The sequence below is a fragment of the Tamandua tetradactyla genome, chromosome 17 (genome assembly GCF_023851605.1).
Source record: "Tamandua tetradactyla isolate mTamTet1 chromosome 17, mTamTet1.pri, whole genome shotgun sequence".
NCBI classification, from domain to species: domain Eukaryota; kingdom Metazoa; phylum Chordata; class Mammalia; order Pilosa; family Myrmecophagidae; genus Tamandua; species Tamandua tetradactyla.
Genome location: NC_135343.1, coordinates 13,508,827 through 13,530,211, shown reverse-complemented (window position 1 = coordinate 13,530,211; position 21,385 = coordinate 13,508,827). Strand labels below are relative to the sequence as shown.

At 55.4% G+C, this 21,385-nt stretch overlaps 1 protein-coding gene and 1 long non-coding RNA gene across 2 annotated transcripts; both read right to left on the bottom strand.

The window, feature by feature from the left end:
* Nucleotides 1-967: 967 nt before the first annotated feature.
* LOC143661496 (uncharacterized) lies at nt 968-5,494 on the bottom strand. The gene is made up of 3 exons (XR_013164637.1): nt 5,272-5,494; nt 4,140-4,204; nt 968-1,395 (listed from the first exon to the last, which is right to left on the bottom strand). It is a non-coding gene; the product is annotated as an uncharacterized LOC143661496 (long non-coding RNA).
* A 4,628-nt stretch (nt 5,495-10,122) lies between these two features.
* Nucleotides 10,123-19,935, bottom strand: PKDCC (protein kinase domain containing, cytoplasmic). The gene is made up of 7 exons (XM_077134080.1): nt 19,296-19,935; nt 15,098-15,220; nt 14,171-14,442; nt 13,455-13,534; nt 13,093-13,200; nt 11,187-11,360; nt 10,123-11,021 (listed from the first exon to the last, which is right to left on the bottom strand). Exons 1-7 carry the CDS (start codon nt 19,932-19,934, stop codon nt 10,936-10,938), a joined length of 1,482 nt encoding a protein of 493 aa, XP_076990195.1. The 5' UTR covers nt 19,935; the 3' UTR covers nt 10,123-10,935.
* Nucleotides 19,936-21,385: the final 1,450 nt, after the last annotated feature.

The following is a 21,385-nucleotide window of genomic DNA, read 5'->3' as shown; positions in this document are numbered from 1 at the left end:
AATACAGAACTGGGGCAGCCAGGAAGGACCCACAATACACTGGTCTCTGGACTGAGATAGTCACACCCCCTCAGGACCTCTTAGAGAAGGCCAGATCTCAAATCCAATAATAAAATATAATAATGATGGTTATTATAGTAGCTAATATTTATTGAGGACTTAGGACAGGCTTAGTGCTTTAACAGCATTATTTTCCTTATGCCTCAGAACTACTCTAGGAAGTTAAGTACTATTATTTATATCCCCTTTTTATAGTTGAAGAAACCAAGGCTTAGTGGTATAAATGTATCTGCTTAAGGTCCTACAGTGAGTAATTTATGGAATTAGGGATGAGAATCAGGGTGCTTGATTTCAGAATTTGAGCTCATAACCACTAGATGAAAGTGCCTCCTTGGTACACCAATGCACGGGGATAGCGTTGAGGTTAAGGCTGTGCTCTCAGGCAAGCCTTTGTAAACTCCTGTTTCCTCAAGAGAAGAATATTGGAATAACCTCACTCCTGGCCACCTCCAGGAGTGGGCCTCCAGAGCTCCAAGGAGCCCAATCCTCCCCGTGTTTCCCAGACCCTTCTCCCCTTGTGTGCCTTCCCTTGGGCTCAATGTTTTCAGGGGGGTCATCATATTCCTTGTAAACAAAGCTGATATATGAACTGTGGGTGTACAGAAAAATCATTAATCGATGGATCTTAAATAGATCAGAGTGGGGAAGCAGGAAAGGAGAGGGTGCCCTGGGGATGACAAGAGTGTGAAGGAAGAGATGGAGGAGCTTCCTGAAGAAGGTGGTGGTAAAGATCACCTTGGCTTTAGTCCTGCCCCAGAGTAGCTCTGAGGAAAGGGAAAGAAAGGATGAGTCCTGGACTGGGGGTACTCCAAATTCAAACTGAATAATTATACACTGGATGGGACTACCCAATGGTCTGGAGAAGGTGCTGATAGGATGGCCTCAGCTGCAGGTGCCGGTTGGTGAAAGGGATGGAGATGGTAAAAAATGGTGGTTTGGAGGTGGGTGGATATAAGAATGACTGTAATCCTGGTCTCAAGTTGAGCCAGTGCTTTGTGATTTCTGCCTCCCATTTATTCTTGGGAAAACAAGTTCTCAAGAAAAAGCGGAGGCCTCTCCTGCTCCTACTAGCTCTCAATCATTGCTGAGTTTGAGATAGATGGCTCTGGAATGGGAGGGGTGTATTTCCTGGGAATTCGAAGAGGAAACAGCAGGTGGGCTGCAGCCAGGCTAGTCATAATGACCACGTGTGGCTCTGAACTTGGGTCTGTCTCCTCTGCAAAGCTCCTCCAGCTTGTCTGGGCTGCTGCTCACCCCTTGCTTCTCCCAAATCCATTTTTGTTTGGGGTGTGAGTTGGTTCTGAACTGATGCTTTTAGGTTCTGTTTCTTGAGCACTAGGAAACAAAAATAGGAAAAGAGAAGTTAATTTTAGTCTCTAGATTATTAATTAGAGTCTAAGAGGGCAGAAGGGAGGAAGAGGGCCATTGGAGAGAAGGACGATGGACTGAACAGGTGGATAAATAGACAAGGGTAGGTTATCCCTCCTTGTCCATCAGCTGAGATACTGGTGGCACAAGTGATGTGCAATTAGCAACTTTTCTTCAAAGGATACGGATTATAGGTCTGCCGTGTCTTTAGACCCTGGTGGGAAGAAATGGTATTTGCAGTGGGCTCTACCATTAGCCCCAGTTCCCTTTAGAAAATCTTACTGGATTCTGCAAGCTATGATGGGATCAGGGGTAGGGTTGTAACTGCAAAATGGGTGAGGCTTTGTGGGGTTCTGAGGTTAGTTTTGGGGTCCTTCATGGCCATAACTGCCCAAAGTTCATTTTCAGATAGTCTAAATAATTCAAAGGGGGGAATTCTGTCCTTTGTTCTTGTCAAGGAGAGAGCTGTTTCAAAGGGGAGCAAAGGTGAGAAGGCAGCTCTGTGGTGAGTGTTCCACTGCAAGGGCGCCTCTGAAGCTGGTGGAGTCCAGGCGTGACCTCAGAGTTACACACGTGCTCCCCACATGGTGGACCATGTGTGCTGCCCTGGCTCTGCGAGGGCCTCCAAGCTTGGAATAGTCTGGATCTGCTGACTTGGCAAAACTGATCTCGAGAGGCTTGGGGGCTGGGCTGCATCTGGAGGGGAGGGGAAAGGAGCCCCCAGTGACTGGGCTATGGAAGGGCTTTGCCAAACCCTGCAGCCCTGAGCTCTCCCTTCCTTTCCCCCAAACCACAAGAGCAGTGTAATTCTCTTCACGTTAAAAATAAACATCTGGCAGCATCTGCAATGCCCAAAATAAACCAAGATCTAATAGGAGACGTTTGTAACCACAAAAGGTCCTGGATGGGGAAGGGTAGGCGGTTGGCTACATAGAAGCCCAAACTGGCTAAATGGGGAGGCTCAACTCATTTGTTTATTGATCTATATGATAAATTAGTTGATCAACATACAAGTTCCTTGAAGCTTCTGCTCCTGCAGTTTGCCATGGCCGCAGGTTAGCATGATTGATTTGTGGGGTCAGATGGTCCGTGGTGTACCAAGGACTGGGAAGGGTGGTCAGTCCTGGGGAGTCAGCTGTGCCTTGCTAGAAGCCCAGAGTCAGACAGTCAAGGATCTGAGAACACCAGGAAAATCTGTGTGGCAAAGCCAGTGAGGCCATGCAGGGGAAAGGGTCATTTTCTAGAAGAGGAGTTTGCCTGGGTCTGTTCTTGGGGGACGCCTACACGGAAGCAGGTAGGACCCCTCACTGGCCATGGCACCAAAGGTCCTCCTAGGGGTGAGAAGGAGAGGGAGATGGAGAGTTGAGATGGAGCAGAAGAGGTGGCCACATCATGACATCGGTCCTCGGAAGCCAGTAAGCAGAGTCAGGCAGGAGAGTGGTGTTGGAATAAATAGCGATAAGCACGTTGACTGTTTCGGTCCGATTGACAACAAACTGGAAACAGAGCCTGGGACTGGCTGGCACCATCTGACAACTGTGAAGGAGCTCAAGTATGAAATTGGGCATATTTGAACAGCATCAAATCCATTCCTCCCAGCAACACTAAATGCAAGCGACAGACGGAGAAACGAATGAATATAAAAAGTGTTGCCAGCTTTCGCGTTCTGGCAAGAGAAGAGCTTCTAACTAGGAACAAATTCACAAGCCTTCATAATGCTGAGGACTAATATCCTTCATCACCCTCATCAAACAGTCGGAAGTGGTGTGGGACGCACTGACGACAAGTGAACGGAAAAACGGGGGAGGTTTGGGTTGCCCGAGTACTCGGAAGCCAGGCATTTGGCTGTAACGCTGGAGATGGGTTGACACTAGAGGTCACAAACTGGCCGCCAGCTGGCTGAATCCAGCTTGAAGACATGGTCCATTTGGCCCACAAATGTTTTTTTATTTTATTTTCTTTTTGTATTTGAATGAGTGGCCAAGATGTACAAATCAGGAGAGCGTTTACAAAAAATTCCGAGTCCCTTGAAAACTCAGAAGACCTGCATTCCCCAGTGATACTGATACGCTCAGACCTACATTCTCCAGACTGCTCCAGACACCCCCGCCCCCCATCATCTCTCCCCTCTCCCCACCCTACTCCCGTCCTCGCTGGTTCCTGTAGTCATTTGTGATTTCAATGCCATCAAATGCTTTTTATGGATTCGGGAGTTGGTGGGGCTGACTTTCCAAAAGTCCCATTTAAATAAAGATTATACAACACAATGGGAAAGAACTTTGGGTTTCTTAGGTAAAAAGGTTTAGCTACTCCTTTAATCCATGGAAACAATTATCTACTTAAAATCACTTTTTTGTTAATAAAGGAGCATTGCAACATTTATGAAACATTTAGAGAATAAAGAAAAATACCAATTAGTCTGTCATCCTTTCACACTTATTCCTTTTTTGTGTATTTTCTTCCAGTCTTTCTTCGCATACATTTTTACATAGTTGCATACATGAATTTGCATCTTGCCTTTTTCATTTAACACTATATTTTACACATTTTTTCATATTGCTATATAATCTTCTTTTTTTGCTTCTGCTAAATAAAGTTGGCAAAGAGCATCTATGTGCCTATGAATTCATATTTTGAATTATTTACTCAGAATATATTTTCAGAAGCAGCATTAATATACTATATAATGACTTGAACACTAAAGAGATAACCTGTAAATTCCTAATCTGAAAGTATCCTGCATAAATCTTTTCATCTCAGCAAATTGTTGGAGAGCCTGTAGGAAAAAAAAAAGTCATTTCAGCATATGTGATAGGATTGTATCACATAAAAAATTAAAAACATTTTCAGCGTGTGAAATCCATTCTGGAAATAGCACTATCTTGAGACCCAAGTCAAATAGTACCAAATGTGCTACGCAGAGGTCTATGTTTAAAGAAGAAACTCATTTACTCTTAATAATTGCAAAATGCTGCATAGCTCAACGATGGAGTCAGAAAACTCCACATAGCATCAAAGCCTGGCTCAAAAAGATACAGGAAGCCAGGATACAAGACAAACTGTCTTTCCCAATTAAAGCATTGTTGAGCCCTAAGTATAATAGTCATTTCTTAGAACAATGGCTGCCTTTACACTTTTTTTATCCACAGGGGAAAACAGATGACAAAACAAGACCAGAGCATTTCAAGGTCATCTATATCCTTTAAACAACCTAAAGAGTGGTATAAACAAGGTGATATGACATAAAATGAAATGCAATAACAGATAACTATTATTGTCTGTACAATTTTAGATGGATAGCAATGGCTTAAATCTCTACGCAATGGAGAGCAAAGCATACTATATATTTTTCATTTATTTCCTCCCTAAACAAAAAGATTGATATCATGGAAGGGTAGGACAAAAGGAGAGCGTTTCCTTGAGCTCCACCTCTGAGCTGAAGAACTGGGGGGCACCACAGGAGCCTCCGGGAGAGGGCTCATGAGTTTTGTCTCCCAGCCAGGCAAGTCAGCAGAACCTCTGAAGGCAGGATTATGGAGCACTTGAACAAGCCCGACGGCCTGTGGAAAGGCAGCTTGTCTTTGGTAAGGAGAAATCGCGCCTCCCTAATCTACTAGAGCTCTTTGAAGGGCCAAAGAAGTGTATGGATAAGGGGGAAACAGTAGACACAATCTATTTACACTTTTAAGAAGCCTCTGACAGCCCCCACACCAAAGCCTGTTGAGGAAGTTGAGTCTCCATGGGAATGGAGGGAATGTTTGGTGACAAAAAGGGAACTGGCTTAGAGATAAGAAATCAGAGCGTGAGGATAAATAAGCATTTCTCTGGAGGGAAAAGTGTTACCAGTGGGGCTCCTGGTGGAGTGTTGATGCTCCTGGGGGTCCAGGTTAACCATCCCTTAATGATTTGAGAGGTGACTGCCCTGAGATTGCATTCATAACCCCATTCCCTTATAGTCACATCTCATTGAGTGTCTTGTTAAATTTGCCTGTCTTTGTGACATCTGCAGTGGTGTTGGTGCACTCCCAGAAGGAAGGGGCGGGTCTGATATTTCTTTGTTAATTACAGTGACTAGCACCCAAGAAATATTTTGTGGCTTGATTAGTTAAGAGATGAGTGAGTGAACATTACATTCTCCTTGCTTGCGATTGCCTCTAAGGTCTCTGTGTAGGGAGATCGCCATAGAGAGCTGTAAGTTGCACGTAGCTGCAGGGGGCTTATGAGTGGCTGAAGTTCTTCAACATGGGCAAGGGGAGGTTGAGCGAATCACTTAAGGAAAAACAATTTGAATTATACTCTGGAGGGCTACAAACCATTGTAATATTGAAGCTTTTTCATCCAAGAACCAAGTTTCATCCCCTTGGGAATGATACCACCCTGTTGAAAACACATGCTGCAAGTGACCTTGGGAAGATTTGAGCCTTCTGTTGGTTCCAAACAGAACAATAAATAGCTGAATATCTAAGAATGAACCTGGGAACAAAAAAAGTCTCTCTTCTCCTTCCCTCAAAGCAAAGAAAGGCTCATACTCTGAGTGGGGAGGCAAGCTGGATGTATAGTTCGCCCGTTATGCTCTGCTCTCTACCCTTCCTCAGCCCGCTCTTTTCTTAGAAAGCTGCCCAGTATAGACCCCACATCCAGCTCCCTTGCCCCCTGGCTTTGGGTTGGGTTCGACCAGTGGAGAACTAGGCTACAGATTGGGGGAAGGAGAAAAGAGAGTGAGGTCAGGGTGTGTGTTCCCCTGGCTCCCTCCTTTTGGGTCCCCCTGGCTGCCTGTGTCCCTCAGTCACTTCTCTTCTCAAGGTGCCAGCTCTCCACACCTCTTTCCTCCTGGGCCGCTTGGGCAGGGGTGGCAGCAGCTCTGTGCTACTGGCCCTGGCTTACAGCACTCTCCCTTGAGGCTCCCTTGCACTTCCACATTTGCAAATATGTCTTATGTTGAGTGGGCTCTGTTTCCTGTTGGGACCCTGCCTGATACAGCCGGCGGGCTTGGGGTCTTTTCACTGTACCTCAGGCGAGACATTCCGGGATGCAGGTGTGTGTGCCTGGGGGTGGGGTGGGGGCGGGATGGGGCAGGAGGATGAGGGCTCACAGTTCTGGGGGAAGGAGGCTGAAAGTGGCTTTGATCCAGGCCTATGGAGTGGGGCGGGGGAATGAACTTTCCCCAAACACTGTTGGTCAGGGATCCTCTAGAGCTTGAGGGGTACTTTTAAGATAAACTGTTGTCAATCTTTACATAACTGGGACTGACGCAGGCACCTGATTCACCCAAGGAGGTAGTGTTGGCTGGGTTTCATGGAGAAGTGACCAGAGAAAAAGTAAAGTTATGCCCAACAGACATCGAAGGGGTCCTTCGAGAAGCCCAGGCTCCCTGGGGACAGCCTCACTCCTGCGGGATGATGCCGAGAGGAAGACCTGGTCTCCTCAAATTGTCCTTTGGGCTCCTCATCGAATGCAGGGTGTAAGCCTGGGAATCCTTTCCAAAAGAACTGGCAGGTGCGAGCGCATCATCGGTCCTCGGGCCCCGGGAGAAATGGTGCTTCTGTGCGAGACAGTGGGGTGGAGAGCAAAGGACTTTGGCTTTTGGGTGCAAAGGCCTAGGCTTGAGTCCAAGGTTCTGAGCTTTCTAGCTGCGAAACCTTGGGCGAGGTTCTTCACGTCCCTGGACCATCCGCCATCGCACAGGGTGGCCGTGAGGATGGAACGAGAAGCGCCGTGGTAGAGGCAGCCGGGCCCTTGCCGAGGCGGTCAGCGTGCTCTCAGCACCTGAGGGCACCGACTCTGCTCCTGGGAGCCGGGGGCAGCCCGCTCTTACATGTTGCCATGGGGTGAAAGCAAGAAATCCCTGTGAGGGAGGGGGCGGGTGGGCAGGTCATCCCGAGGCTTCCTAATCCCATTTTCTGTTTTCATGTTAATCCTTTTCCTCCTCCTGCCAGCCGCACACTCACCTCCCGGGACCCTGTCCACCAGGCCGGGCGGTGCCCCCTGTAGGGAGCTGGAGGCGGGTGTGAGGGCAGCCTGGATGCGCTTGGATGGATGAAGGTCGAGGGCTCAGCTCACTCATGCCAACGGTGAGAGCAGCAGCTAGTGCTGCCTCAGCACCTACCATTTGCAGACACTTCGGGTACAGCAAACCGTTTAATTCCCGGAGCACTCCTGTGATGCAGATATTCTCAAACTGAAATTTGTTGAGGAAACGGAGGCGCGGGGAAGCTGTCACGCCTAGATCACACAGCAGGCAGAGCGCAGAACCGGTCGGGGTGCCTGCCCAGCTCTGGCTGGCTCCAGAGCCTTTGGGGACCCGCCGGACACTGGCCCCTCTCTTGTTGCTGTTTGCACACCACCCCCTCTGCCACATATCACACCCACCTGAGACTTAAAATGTGGATGTATCTATTAAGTCCACTAGACCTGAGGGTCACAGGCTGTGCAATCAGGTGAAAGAACTCAGACTTTGGGGGAGGTGGGACATGGCCCTGGCTTCCACAGGATGGGGGACAAGGCACCCAGGGACTGACAAATCCTCCAGGAAGGCAGGTGTTCTATTTAAATGGCCATTTAAATGAGGTGTGGAGGAATAATTTGGCCCCAGGCTTCTGCTCACCACCCCCTCTTTTCTGGGTACCCTATCACCTCACCATTTCGTTTGCAATTGCACATGTCTCTGCTCTGCAGCACTGAGCCGGGCTGTATTTGTCCCTGAACTGGTTCTGAGGGGAGGCACACTCTCCATGGAAGAGGCTGCTTTCTACCCCAGCCACCTGTGGGCGAGCCATTCTCAAAGGACTTGATTCCATTTGGATCTCCATTTTAGTGTGTCACACATTCCTAAGGCTCATTTCTAAGAATTTTCTTTTAAAAGCCCCAATACTATGTTAGTATTGTGGGAAGTGAAAAATGAAACCACCTTAATAAAAATAAATCTTTAGGTTCCTTTGAAAAATAAGGATTAACAGTTATTAAATTAGGAAATAATTATAATTTAGTGAGGACTAAGACTTTTTTTAAATAGCATTTTCCTTTATAAGCTCACGTACTATGTCAGTATGGTGGGAAGCGAAAAATAAAACTCTAATTCTAATTTGGATTCTTCTTGCTGTAATTCTCCCCTCTGGGAGGCAGTGCCTGGGAGTGAACAGAATTCGGGCTTTGACAATAGGGCTGAATTTGAACATTCACTGAATTCCTTAGGAGCTGGGGCCCGGGCTTTGGTTTTTGGGTCTGTAAAATTGCGGTGACAATCGCACCTTGTAGAGGCCAGAGCTGGCACACGCTGTAGATGTCGGTCCCCTCTGCCCTCTCCATGGGTCAGGAAACTCCTCGTCTGGAAACTTCTGGGATCCCACAAGGCAGGCTCGGTTCTTCTTCAGCCTTCTCTATGTCCTGGCCCTGGACCTCTCTGTTTGTAATCTGGGCCTCTGGCCCCCATGCCACCGCACACCACACAGAGCTCCTTGCCTGGCCCCCCCACTTCAGTTCTCATCCATTCCTGCCCCTCCTTGGGCCCAGCTCAGGGACGCGGCTGCTCTTGCCCTCCAAGCCCCCGCTGACTCATCGACTTGGAGACTGGAGGAGGGAGTGTAAGATGGAATGCACTGGGACTGGGTGCCCCGGGGCAGGCTGTGCGTGTTGAGGGAGAGGGCTGGAGGCTGCGAAACCTCCGTCTGGGGCTCCCCAGAAATGGGCCCGAGGGTGGTGGGCACAGGCAGCAGGTGTCCCTGCCCTCCCTCCCCCCACAACCACCAGGCCTGGGCAGCCAGAGGCAGAACTGGGCAGTGTGTGGGAGGGGGGTGGTGTGAGCTGCCCCCTTGCCCTCCTCGGCCTCTGAGGATCTGAGTGACGTCTAGTGGGTCCAACATAAGGAATCTAGACTTAACACTGGTTCATCTCTTAGGACCGCAGGGACACCCGGCATGGGACAAATGGTACCAGCCACATCTATTGAGAAACCAGGTTCGGAGTTAAAGTTCGGTTAGGCTTTTTGAAACCTTCAGAAGTTTGTGCCCTTTGAGAAGGTTCTAGAAGCAGAATGGTATACAGGAGAGAGGGTGTGGGACTTCAAGTAAGAAGGGCTGCGTTTACACTGCCACCCTGTCCGGCCACCGTGATCTTGAACTCTTGTGTCTGTTTCCCTTTTGGGCCTCCCTGGCTGGAACCTTCTCTCCTAAAACCCAAGAGACTGGCCTTTCCATAGCCCCTCCTTTCTCCCCAACCTCTTTGTGTCTTTCCTGCTCAGGGCAAGATTCTGAAGATGAGAAGTGTGCCTTGTGATGGGCAGTGGTGATGATGGGACAGGGGCAAAGCTGGCTTGGTTGGATGTCCCTGATGACTCCTCCCTGAAAGTATTTCAGGGTTATTTCTCCACCAGTAGCCGAGAGAGCTGCCATCTCACCATCGGATGCTGCTCCTTTGGATTCAGGTTTGTATGTAAGAAACCCTGTGCTAAATGCACGCTCTCCTTGGGGGAAGTAGGAGCCGTTCTGTTGGGACATGGATCTGGAGGTCCGAGGAGGGAGGCAGGCATGGCAGGAGCAGGGCCTGAAGGTACTTTTACCAATTTCAGTGTTTGCCACTGAGATTTCAGTCCCCAAAGGCCACCTCCCTGCCCCCCATGACACATGCACAACTACAGACATATACCGGAGACATACTGAGGACCTGTCAAGTCAGAGCTCAGGAGACCGGGAAGAGACCTTGCCGTGAAACATCATTTTATTAACTGATTGATATTTTTCTTTTTTTTTTTTACAAAAATAAACAATTTACTGAACAAGAAGTACAAAAGCTTCTGGATATACAAACTCCAGGAGCGGAGAGAGCCTGGTCTTGGCTGCTTTGCTGCTTTCACTGAAAGCAAATGAGGCAGAAAGGCCCCGGCTCCACGCCCGCCCCAGGTCCTGGCTCAAATGCAACCTGCTCCTCAACCCCACATCTTGGCTCATACGGACGGGTGCTCCTCCGCCCCGGCCCTGGTGCTGGCCTGTGGGCGCCCCCTGTCGGGAGGCTAGAGTCACCCTGGAGCATCCCCTGGCCAAGTCTCCTGTCCGGAGCTCAGCTGAGGGACACTCGTGGCCGATTGTCCCCACGCAGCCCCCTGCCCAGCCCGAGCACATGCAGCGGCAGCAGGGCTTAGGCTACATTCTCACGCCACGAACACAGTGATAGGGCTGCCCACGGCACCGTCCCAGGGAGGGGGGCACAGCCTCCGAGGGGAGACCAGCCGGCGTCTGGCTTGTAGCCCAGAGGGCTGGGGAGGCAGTCAGTCAGCACCCCCCCTGTGACTCCTGGCCAGGAACCAGCAGTCCCCCTGGCCTTAGGCTGGGAAACTCACATTTTCATATTTTGCATTATTGCACGTTTGTCCTGGTCATGTCGGTCTGTCTGGGATGTCAGCCTTGTCTGCAGGGTTTCCAAGGGGACCCGCAGCGTTGCTGGTGTGGGTCACGCCCCCACAGGCCAGGCCGGCCGGCGGGGAAGGTCAGCTGGGCAGCCGAGCCCACAGGCAGCTCAGCCAGACGTCCTCACGTACGTAGTTTTGTTGAGATCAGGGACCACTTGATTCCATCCCGTCTTGAAAAAGACCAGCTGCCGACCTGGGGGCAGAGGTGAGGGATAACAGGTTTGGTCATTGGGAGAGAGGTGGGGCCACTCACCCTGATGGGACTGCCTTGGGGGCACACACCATCTCAGCCTCCCCTGGGGCTTCTGAAGGGCCCCCCCCATACCTCCTCCAGGTAGCCCCCCCCCACCCGGCTCACCTGTCCAGGTGGTCTGGTTGGTGACCACAAAAGCCCGGCACTGGGCATGGCTCTCACAGACGTTCACGGCCTCGGTCAGGCTGAAGACGGAGAGGAGGCAGCTTCCGTGGCGGTAGGAAGGCCAGCAGCGGTAGTTCTCCTGGGGGATGGTGCTGCCTGGGATGCGCTGGTACTCTGTGGGGGGGGGGGGTAGGGTGGAGCACAAATGAGAACGCTGTGGATCCAGACGGGAGGGCCGGGGCCGCTTCCCAAGACAGCTGCAAGGCTCCGTTCCTAGGCCAATGCTGAGGTCCAGCCCGGCGAGGAGGAGACGAAGGCTGTCCACACTGCCGAAGGTGGGCTGAGCACGTTTTGCTCAGTAAGGCAAAGTTCAGACTCGGCTGCTGGGAGGTACGCAGCTCCCAAATCTAAGGGCACCCGGGTGGCTCAGGCAGGTACGGGCCGGCGGGCGCGGCACACGGAGAACCACCCGCCAGCTCTCCGGGCTGGCAGCTGAGGTCAGGGCATGCTGGGCCTTGAGAACCAGGCTCCTCAAATTTCAGCGTGCATCAGGATTCCCCAGGGGAATCTGGTTGAAATGCAGACGTGGACCCAGTAGGTCTGGGTGGGGGCCTGAGAATTGGCATTTCTAACCAGCTTCCAGGCCATGTCAGGGGTGCAGCCTGCAGCCCACACTTTGAACAGCAAGGGTTCAGAGCACCCCCCGGGCCCGCCTCCTTCCTGGCCTTGGCGAGAGGGGCTGGCCAGCTCCTCACATAGGCCTGGACAGCAGTCAGGTGTTAAATAAATGTCAGAACACAAAAAAATTCCCATTTCGGCATCAACAGCTTGAGTGCCTGAGGTGGTGGCTAGGGGAAAATAATTCTATGATTTCTCCATAGAGCTCTTTCTGGAGAAGGAACTCCAGAAGCTTCAAAAACTCCTCAAATCAAGAAGCTGCTCACCTACAGCCCTCCAATTCCCTGAGCTGTCCCCGTTGGCTGCTGGCTGGAGAGCCCCAGCCCTGGACAGATAATGCAGAAGCCCTGGGCCTCTGGCCACCCCGCCCTACTGCCTCCTTCTCCTCCCAGGGACTAGACCAAAGTCCAGGGCTGGCTGTGATTTACAGCCCCATAAACAGCGTCCTCGGGGACAGAGCCAGCCATTGTTCACCTCGTTAAACTTTATTTACAGGGCTAACGAGGGCTCCTGCACCCCTAAGACTGGCCAGGGCTCACTGAATACAGGGGCTGCCCACCCCTCGCCCCCTGCCAACCACAGTCTCAGCGGAGGGACCACAGCCAGTGACCAGTGGCTCGAGTTCCCCCCACCCCGGGGCTCCTCTGCTGGTTTTGGCACGGAGCTCCCCCACCCCTCTACCCCTTTATCCCCCCACCCTCCCCACTTCCCCACCCCCCACCCCCAGCTCCAAGCCTGGGGGCACTCCTAGCCCTGGGAAGGCAGGAGGAAGGGAAGGGAGGAGAACGTATATTGCGCTCCAGCTGTGTAATAGGAACCGAGCTAATTGCTTTCACACACTTCACCTGGCATTTATTCCCCCCCAACAATTCTGTGAGGCAGGTAACATGGAACCCAATTCACAGATGAGGAAAGTAAGGCCCAAGGGGTAACTTGCTTAAAGTCACACTGACAGTAAATGGGGGTGAGGGTGGGGGTTGGAGCCACTCACAGGAGGGGTATCAATGCCTACCTCCCAGCCCCCTCCCCCATCAAGGCAGAATCATGATTGTTCTAGTTAGCCAGAGATGGGACTTCGAAGTAAAGGCTAATGGTCAGCAGTCTTTGCATCAATACCTTTAAGGTGACCTTCCAAGTGAGTCCTTAGAGGGGCCAGTTAGGGGGCTGCCTCCTCTCCCCACCTGCTTCCCACCTCCCCAGCCCCTGGCCCTTTGCTGGGGCCACTCACCGGCTCTGCTGCCTGCTGTGGAGTTCTGCAGATACTGCCCGCTCCGGTACAGGTGCAGCACTTTCTCCAGCTGGGCCAGGGTCTCGTCCACCCCCCAGGTGAGCTCTCCTGCAGAGCACATTGTGGTCGGAAGGGGCCTGGGCTCCCACTCCTTTTCAAAGGAGGCTCCGGCTGCTTGCCCTTGCTTCTGCTAACGTGTGGGCCCAGGTGTCCGGGGGACAGGGGATGGGTTTGCCCCAGAATGACAGCTTGGGAAATAATAGTTTCTGGGCCATGTGCTGTCCTGGGTCATCCTTGTCCCCACTCCTGCTGGGGAGGGGCAGGGTGATGGGAAGCAGATGGGCCGGGGTGGGGGGGCTCACCTGTAGCATTGACAATACTGTCCAGCAGAGGCCGCAGTGAGGGTGGGGCACTGTGAGGCAGGAGGTACGTGAAGAAAAACCTGCCGGAAAGAGAAATGGGGTGGGGGTGGGGGGCTCAGTGGGCCAGCTGTCCTCTACCCCAGCCTGGCCAGGGCATCTGACCCCTCAGGCCAACCGATGAGGTGTATCCCCAAGGTCCATCACGGTGTCTTCTTAGACTTGGGGTACAGATCTGGGCACTTGGTAAAGTCACAACTAACTGTATTCCCAGCTGAAAACTGAGGTCTGTTTCCCCCATCCCTCTCCAGGATTTCCCCACCCCCTCAACTGCACATCGTGCCCTTGACTGAACCCCATGTCAGAGCAGCCTGAGACTGGGGCCCAGGGAAAACTTATCAGAGGTCAAGGGCAATGCCAGGGCGGAAGGGGACGGTGCCAGCCCCAACAGCCTCCTAGGCTCCCAGTAGGAGACTATTTTAAGAAGCCTCCAGCTGCCACCCCCTCTCCCAGATTCTCCTTGGAACTATTTTTAGCCTCCCCATCCAGGAGCCTGAATGTTCCCTTCTTGACCAGTGGATGCCTTTCCCCGCCCTTGCTGGCTCCACTGGCCGAGGCCCCCTCTCGCCTCCCAGACCCCATATCGGCTCTCCCCACTCCCCACCCGCACTGGGCCTCCTCTCCCTGGCCCGAGCTCTGCGTGGGGCTGGGGGGGTCACCTGTAGGCATTGTAGAGGTTCCGCTTTTCATTCATGCCCTCGCACCAGCCCTGGGCTGAGCAGGGCAGGGAGAAGTTCCTGGCCGGAAACTCAAGCACGCAATCGGAGCTGCTTGCACATGGCGTCTCCTCCACACGCGCGTCGTCCAGGTCCGTCACCTTCAGCTCCCCACCCACCAGCACAAACTGCCGAGGACGGAAGTCCAGCAGCGTGACCGAGCCCAGCGGGGAGTGGGCCAGGTGGTGGAGGAGGCGGCCCAGGCTCAGGCAGATCTGCCAGGATGGACACCAGGGCTGCTCACTGCAGCTCTCTGGGGAGGTGGGGGTGGGGGGTAGGGAGGGGGGTGGGGGAGGGCAGCTCTGGACCCAAAGGAAGGCTCAGGGGTTGGCCTTTCTCTTCTGTGGGCTCCAGTGCCTTAGGAAGGGCTGGGGCCAGTAATTTTTTTTTTAATTAGCCCTTTACTGGTCCAACCCTGTAAGTGATATGGAGTGGGTGGGAAATGGGGGTGCGGGAGGGGGCAGGTGGAGGTGGATAATAAATGCCTTCCCCAGAGTTGCCTCTTGTGAGGTTCCAGGTCAGTGTGTGAAAACAGGGGGATGGTCAAGATGACCTTAAGGTCTTTTCTAGCCCCAGGACACTGGCCCTCCTGCAGCCAGGCTGAGTGTGTGTGCCTATGTGTGTTTATGTGGAAGGGGGGGGAGAGGGAGGGGGTGCTGGGGAGAGCAAGAGCTGGGAAGGTCAGGAGCCTCCAGGCTTGCTTCTTTTTTTAACCCTTTGGCCACTGGTCCAGTCAGCCTTTGCTCCTGCATCCCCCCCACCACTGCCCCCCAGCGGCGGAGCTGAGGCTACTCAGGAGGGCTGGCCTTCTGCGGGAGAAGCATCCCAGCAAGGAGCCCAGGGTCTGGGCCCCACCCCCGCCCTGCTCACTCGGAATCGATCCTCCCAGGAAGTCTGTAGCAGCTGGATCATTTCCACAGGGGCGCCCAGCTCCGTGATGGTGGTCAGCGTGTCAGGGATGTCCTCCATGTCCTGGTAGCAGTAGCCATAGAGCTGGGGGAAGCGGAGGGCAGGTCATTAGGTCACGGGATGGGGGTGGGGACCGACGGGGACCGGGTTGTCAGATCCCCCTCCCTCTGCCCCCACCCCGCCAGACCCAGGCCTCGGCTGGCCGCCCTTTCTCCGCTTCAGCCGCTGTTCCCACTGACCCTGCCAGCCCTCACCTCTCGCCGTGCAGGTAAACGGGCAGGCCTGGCCACCACATGTTAACCACAGGCCAGGTACCGCGTTAAAGGCCCTATTTACAAGTTAACTCAATTCCTCTCCCAACCCTAAAAGGGCAGAATAAGTACTGTTATCTCCAATTTACAGGTGAGGAAGTGGACTCAGAAAGGTTAAGTTGTTTGCATAAGGTCACACAGCTAATCAGTGCAGGAGCTAGGATTCAAATTTCCGCCGCTAGGCCTCCGCAGCCTGCTTCCTTTGAACGCTACTACTGGCTAATGGGCAAGCCGGCAGAAGGATTTAACTCCTCTCCTGCTCCAGTTCTTGTCTATTCCTCCTCCTGGCAGCTCCATGTTTTTCTCCGCTCGGGTCTGGTGGGAGGAAAAGTGGGCTCCCTCAGGAAGGTAACAAGCATGCACTCCTCGGGTGTGCCTGCATAAGCCTGGGGGTGGGGAGGGCTGGTTCCCAAGGAAGATCCACTCCTTGGAGGCATGGTGTCGCAGGGCACTGTCCACTCCTGTCATCTGGGGGAGGGGCAGCTGCTCAGGGGCTTCTGGGAAGACAACCCGACTTTGTCGCCAATACCGAACCCGCAGCCACGGAGGACCCTGCTCCTCCCGGCCTCGGCCTCTCCCAATATGCTCCACACCAGCTCGGGCTCAGCTCCAGGCTCAAAACCACCAGCACCCTGGTGGGGTATGGACACAAAGCCCCAGTCGGGAACAGGCCCGGAGAGGGGAGAGCAGGGGTGGGGGAGGGGGGGCTGAGCTGCACACAGTCACTCTCGCGGGCCGTCACCCCCCCCACCCCCCCACCCTGAGCTCTTCCCCAGGGCCCCCGTCTGTCCCAGGAGTGCCCTTTCTGTGCCCCTCCCTGAAACCATCTGTCCCCTGTTGTGCTGGCACGAGGGAAAGAACTACCCCATGTCCCACCACCAGGTCACCTGGGCTGCAGCTTGGGGCACGGGGCGGGGGGGGGGGGGGGGGGGGGCGGCGCTCTGAGCACGGTCCTATTCCCTATTCCCTCTCTCTCTACCTCCCCGTGTCAGCCCAGGGAGGCCCCAAACCCCAGGGGGCACGGGGTGGTGGGGGGAGGTTAAGGGGAGCAGCCCTGGGGCCTGGTTCTCATTTTCTTGCCCATCCTTTGGGCCTCTGCGGAAAACTTCTGAAGGTTATTAAACACCCGGAGGTCGTTAAATGCGCTGTTAACGAGGTATTAATCAACACCCCTTGAGAAAAAATAAAAAGACACCATTAACCGCCCCCCCCCCCCACCGCCAGGAAGCTTGAGACTAAGCATTTTAGCCACATCTTTTGTTCGTTTGGGAGGAAGAAATATACTCCAGCAGGCCCCGATTCTGGGTCGAGTAGGCCTGGGGCCCCAGGGATGATAGGGGGGTGGGAGGGAGGGAAGACCCTTATGCCCTCTGACCCTGGGCCACGGCAGCATGTGTCACGTGAGGGAGTGTGTGTTCGTGCATCAGGGGTGGCGTGGGGAGGGGGTCACAGAAGATAGAAAGTCAGACCTCGCCCAGGCAGCGCACAGTGGGGCTGGCCGGAGCATTTCTGATTAGAAGCCACAGCACCAGCTCTGGGGCTGCGCGGGGAGGGGGAGGGACCCTTGGGCAGCCGGGGAAGTGGGACTCAGGGGAGGAGGGAACTCAAAGGAAAGGTTCTTTGGCTCCTCCCCAGTTCAGCAAATAGTCAAACGGTTTTGAAATTTTAAATGAAGTATTAAAACAACATCATTTCTCGTTCTCTGCATACCCACACTGGAGCCTCCTGGGTAGGAGAGACCCCATCACAGGCCACCCTGGCAGCACAAGGGGTACAGAGGAGGAAGCCAGAGGGACACTGGCCTGGGGGTCAGGAGATGCATGGGGAGACCCACTCCACATTCCCTCCACCCACACCAAGGGACTTCCACCTCTCTCTACTTGGTAGTTTTCACCTCGCATGGGTGAAAAGGCCCTGGAACTCCTTCCATCTTACTAATTTATGCGCCCCAGGGCAGCCAAGCCTAGTCTCTGACCCTAGAAGGGTCACACAACCAACCCCAGATGGACCCAGTCTGGATCTAGAGAGGGAATAGGTGAAAACTATTCAGTTGTAATTTTCTTTTCGCCTTGACTTCTTCAGAATTGGGCTGGGGAACTGACTTGCCCTCTAACATGTAAGAGGAAGACAATTCTGCGAGATGTGTAATGTGGGGGATTCGCTGGATGCTTGTCAGGAACTTTGGGTGGGGTTAGTGAGGGAGAAGTTCCTTAAGAGACAGGAAAGCACATCAAACATCAAACCTGTCCAAGGGGGGGGGTTGGATCAATTAACTGACACGTCATGTCCTGCTAAGTCATTCAAGACCTCCCCTCCCCCTCAGGATCTGGCTGACACCCCAGGGTTTCCAAAAAGTTCCCAAGAGCCCCTGGGAAGTGAAGAGAACAAGATCCTCCCAGTTAGAATAGCCACGTAACCAGCCGCTCACTCCCTGCAGCTCCGGACACACTGCCAGCCTTGCAACCAGACGTGAGCACACAGGGCTGCTGGCTCTGCCCGACCTCCTGTGACCGCTGCAGGACTCTGGACCCTGTGGCAAGTGTCTGACCAGAGTTGGGGTGTCCTGGGGATACCGGGAACCAGCAGGAGTGTACCCAGCTTTCTGCTCTATTCATATGAGGTCACCAACTCGATCTCCACTGTCCTGCTATGCCCACCCACCCCTCCAGGATCCCATCTCCCTCCTGAGGGCTTGTGCTGGGTGCAGAAAGGTTCACTTGAGTGGGCTGGGAGGGGAGGTGGACGGTGCGGCCAGGACTTCTGCTGGGGAGTATGCACACACCCTGTGTTCACAGGGCCACGATCAGCCAGGGATTCCCCTCAGTCTGCTCAGACATGTGCAAAGAGAACAGTCTGTCTAATCCTAGGGCAGACTCAAGGACAGAGACCTGGGGGAGAGGAGGAAGGGGGGGTGTGTGTTAGGGCAGTGCTGGGAGGATGAGAGCCCCACTCTCCAGAGTCTGGCCTGGAGGAGAAAAAGTGGGGGATGCATCTCTTGGCTTTTTCTGCTCCCCATCCCCAGTGAACCACAGGGAAGAGAATCCTACTTATCGGAAACATGGGCATCCAACCTCAACCTTCCAGCCTCTTGGCCACCAACACTCAGTATGACTGTCAGCCCCTGAGACCCTCAGCGTGTCCCCTTCAGCACTGAGCTGAGGTCCCGTACTTTACCCAATGGTTCAAGGACCCAATTTAAGGCCTGGAGACTCCCAGAGTCACTTCTGGGAGGAGCTGTACATTTCTGGCCAGCTCCCCAACCCACTTGAGCCCTTCCAGTGGCTTCTAGGCAGGAAGGGAGAAACTCTCTGGGAATCAAGTCTGATACAGAGTCTCTTTTTAGCTCCACTGCTGTTCCACCACATCCTTAATGTCAGACAGGTCACTGGAAGTTAAGAGAAGGGGTTCAGATTCCATCAAGGAAGGGGGACCTTTTTGCTGGAGTTGGGATCTTGATTTAGAACCGACCTCTTCTTTTTGATGCCTTAACTGGAGGTCATTTCCCTTGTGCCCATTGCCCTAGCTCCAGTGGGAAGCAGAATTCTAACAGATGCCCCCACCCCTCCCGGGAGGGTATTGAGTCCCTCTGTCCTCCAAGGATGTGTGAAAGCTGCTCAGAAAACCAGGAGTCCCTCCGGAAAGGGCCACCCACCCAGGAGAGGCAGGGCGGTGCAATGGGAAGTACCAACGTACGGGGTCTGCCTCTAGCTTAACCTGGGTACGGTTCACGGGGACTGAGTGTCTTCATTTAGAAAACCATGGGGTTCTCTTCCAGCCAGTGACCGAGGCCTGGAGCCTCCCAGCCAGCACCCTCACCGCCCCACCCCCCCGCATTCCCACCCTCGTACCTGCAGCACGTTGGGGTGCCGCAGCCGCTCCAGCAGCACCATCTCCTTGAGCAGCTTGTGGGCCGCCAGACGATAGCAGCCCCTCCGTGCCCCGAACTCGCGCACGCAGCTGCCCAGATCGTGGCCACTGAAGTCCACCGCCTTGAGCGCCACCGCGGCGCCGCCGGGCAGGCGGACCCGGTACACGGCCTTGGTGTAGCCGGAGCCCACGTACTGCGCGCCGGACACGTTGCGGAGCGCGGCGCAGCCCAGGCGCGGGCCCGGCTCGGGGGAGCCCAGGCCGGGAGCCGGGGGCCAGCCCGGAGCGCCGTCGGGGAGGGGCCGGGCCCGCGGGGGCCGGGGGCGCTGCAGGCCCGGCCCGCCGGGAGCCAGGTCCATCAGGCGCCGCCGCTCTGGCCGGCCGGCCCCGGGCCCGGGCCCCCCGCGGGAATAGCGCTGCACCTCCTCGTAGCGCGCCCGGATCTGCCGGGCCAGCTCCCCGCGGCCCCCGCGACGGCCCGGGCCCGGGGCGGGCGAGGGCCCTGGGGACTGGCCTGGCCGCGGAGGCTCGGAGCCCGGTGCGAAGAGCACGTTGAGGACGGAGCCGAGCAGGAAGGAGGCGCAGAAACCCGCGGCCACCGCCGCCCGCCGGCGCCGCATCGCTCCCCTCCCCCCGGCCGGCCCCGCGCGGCGCCCCGGCCCCGGGCGGCTCAGGCTCCGAGGCGGCTCCGCTCGGCGCCCCGCCGGCCCCCTGCCCAGCCCGCGCGCATGGCCCCGGCGGCCCCGACCCCGGCCCCTCGCGGGCGGCACATCGACCTGACACTTGCCTCCGTCCCGCCCTGCCCCCGCCGCTTATACGGCCCGGAGCCGCCCCCGCCTCCGCCCCCTCCGCCCGCGCCTCCCAGCGCCCGGCCCGAGCCCGTCCTCGGCGCCGCCCCCTCCGGCCGCCCGGCCCGGCCTTCCGCGCTGACTGACAGCGGGACCTCCTCCCGACGCCGTCCCGGCCTGGGAAGCGGCGCGGAGGCGGCTCCGGCCCTGCCCAGCCGGCGGCCCCCAGAGCTCCGGCCCGGGAATCAGGCCCCAACGCGAGGGCGGATAACGGGGCCGGGGTGTCCGGATAACGGGACCCGGAGGCGCATAGCGGAGCTGGCCGGGCAGCGCCGGGGAGGAGAGAAGGGGGCGAGGCAGTCGGGTAGCGGGCTCGGGAGGGGACGAGCCGCTGGGCCCGGGGTGCGAGGGATCGCCGTGATTGCAAACCGCCCTTTCTGGAACCCCGCGCTCCTGGGTGTACTCGGCGCAGGAAGGGCGCGTGGGTCCCGCCTTCCGCGGGTGGGGCTGGGGGTGGCGGCGCCTCGCCCAGCCGCGGATTCCGGGGACGCGAGGGGCGGGGGTGGGGGGTGGGGGGCAGAAGCGGGAGCAGCGGGGCCAGCACCTGCAAGCGGACGGGGCGGGAACTGTGGGGCAGAGGAATAATCGTGGGGCTTTTGGAGATGCCCTGTGGAACCCCCTCTCCTGAGCCTGTCTGATTTTTCTCGTCCTCGAAGCCCAAAATCTGGCCGGGATGGGGTGAGGGGCAAGCCCTCTTCCCCACGGATCCGCGCAGTCTCACGGGGTCAGCAGCGGATCACGAACCATAGGCATGTTAGTAGTTTGTGCAAAGCGTGCATATGCGCCCACGGGCGTGCGTGGTCCAAACTGTCTGTGGAGCGTGTGCATCGGTGTGTCTGAAGGGGCCATTGTGTCCGAGCAAGGAAGTGTGTGTGCAAGTTGGCTCTGACTCTACCAGAATTTCTGGTCCCTCCTCCTCCCTCCCTGATTGCATCATTAGTGCTAATTGAGGGGCTTTCACACGCCAGTGCATTAGCTGTTTGGAGTGAGCTGCCCCCTCCTGGGAGAGATAAGCCGCTGCCCCTCCTCCTCCCCCTCCCAGCCCCCCCTTTCCCCACCGCCCTGGAACTGTCGACCTACAGCCTCTCACCTTCCTGGGCACCTTCCTGCCTCCCTCTGAGCCAGAACTGGTTAATCTCTCTGCACCCCGCAGGTGTAAGAGATCGGCTGGGGCTGGCGGGGGTGGGGGGTGACCAGAGAGGAGGAGGAGGAGGAGGGCCCAG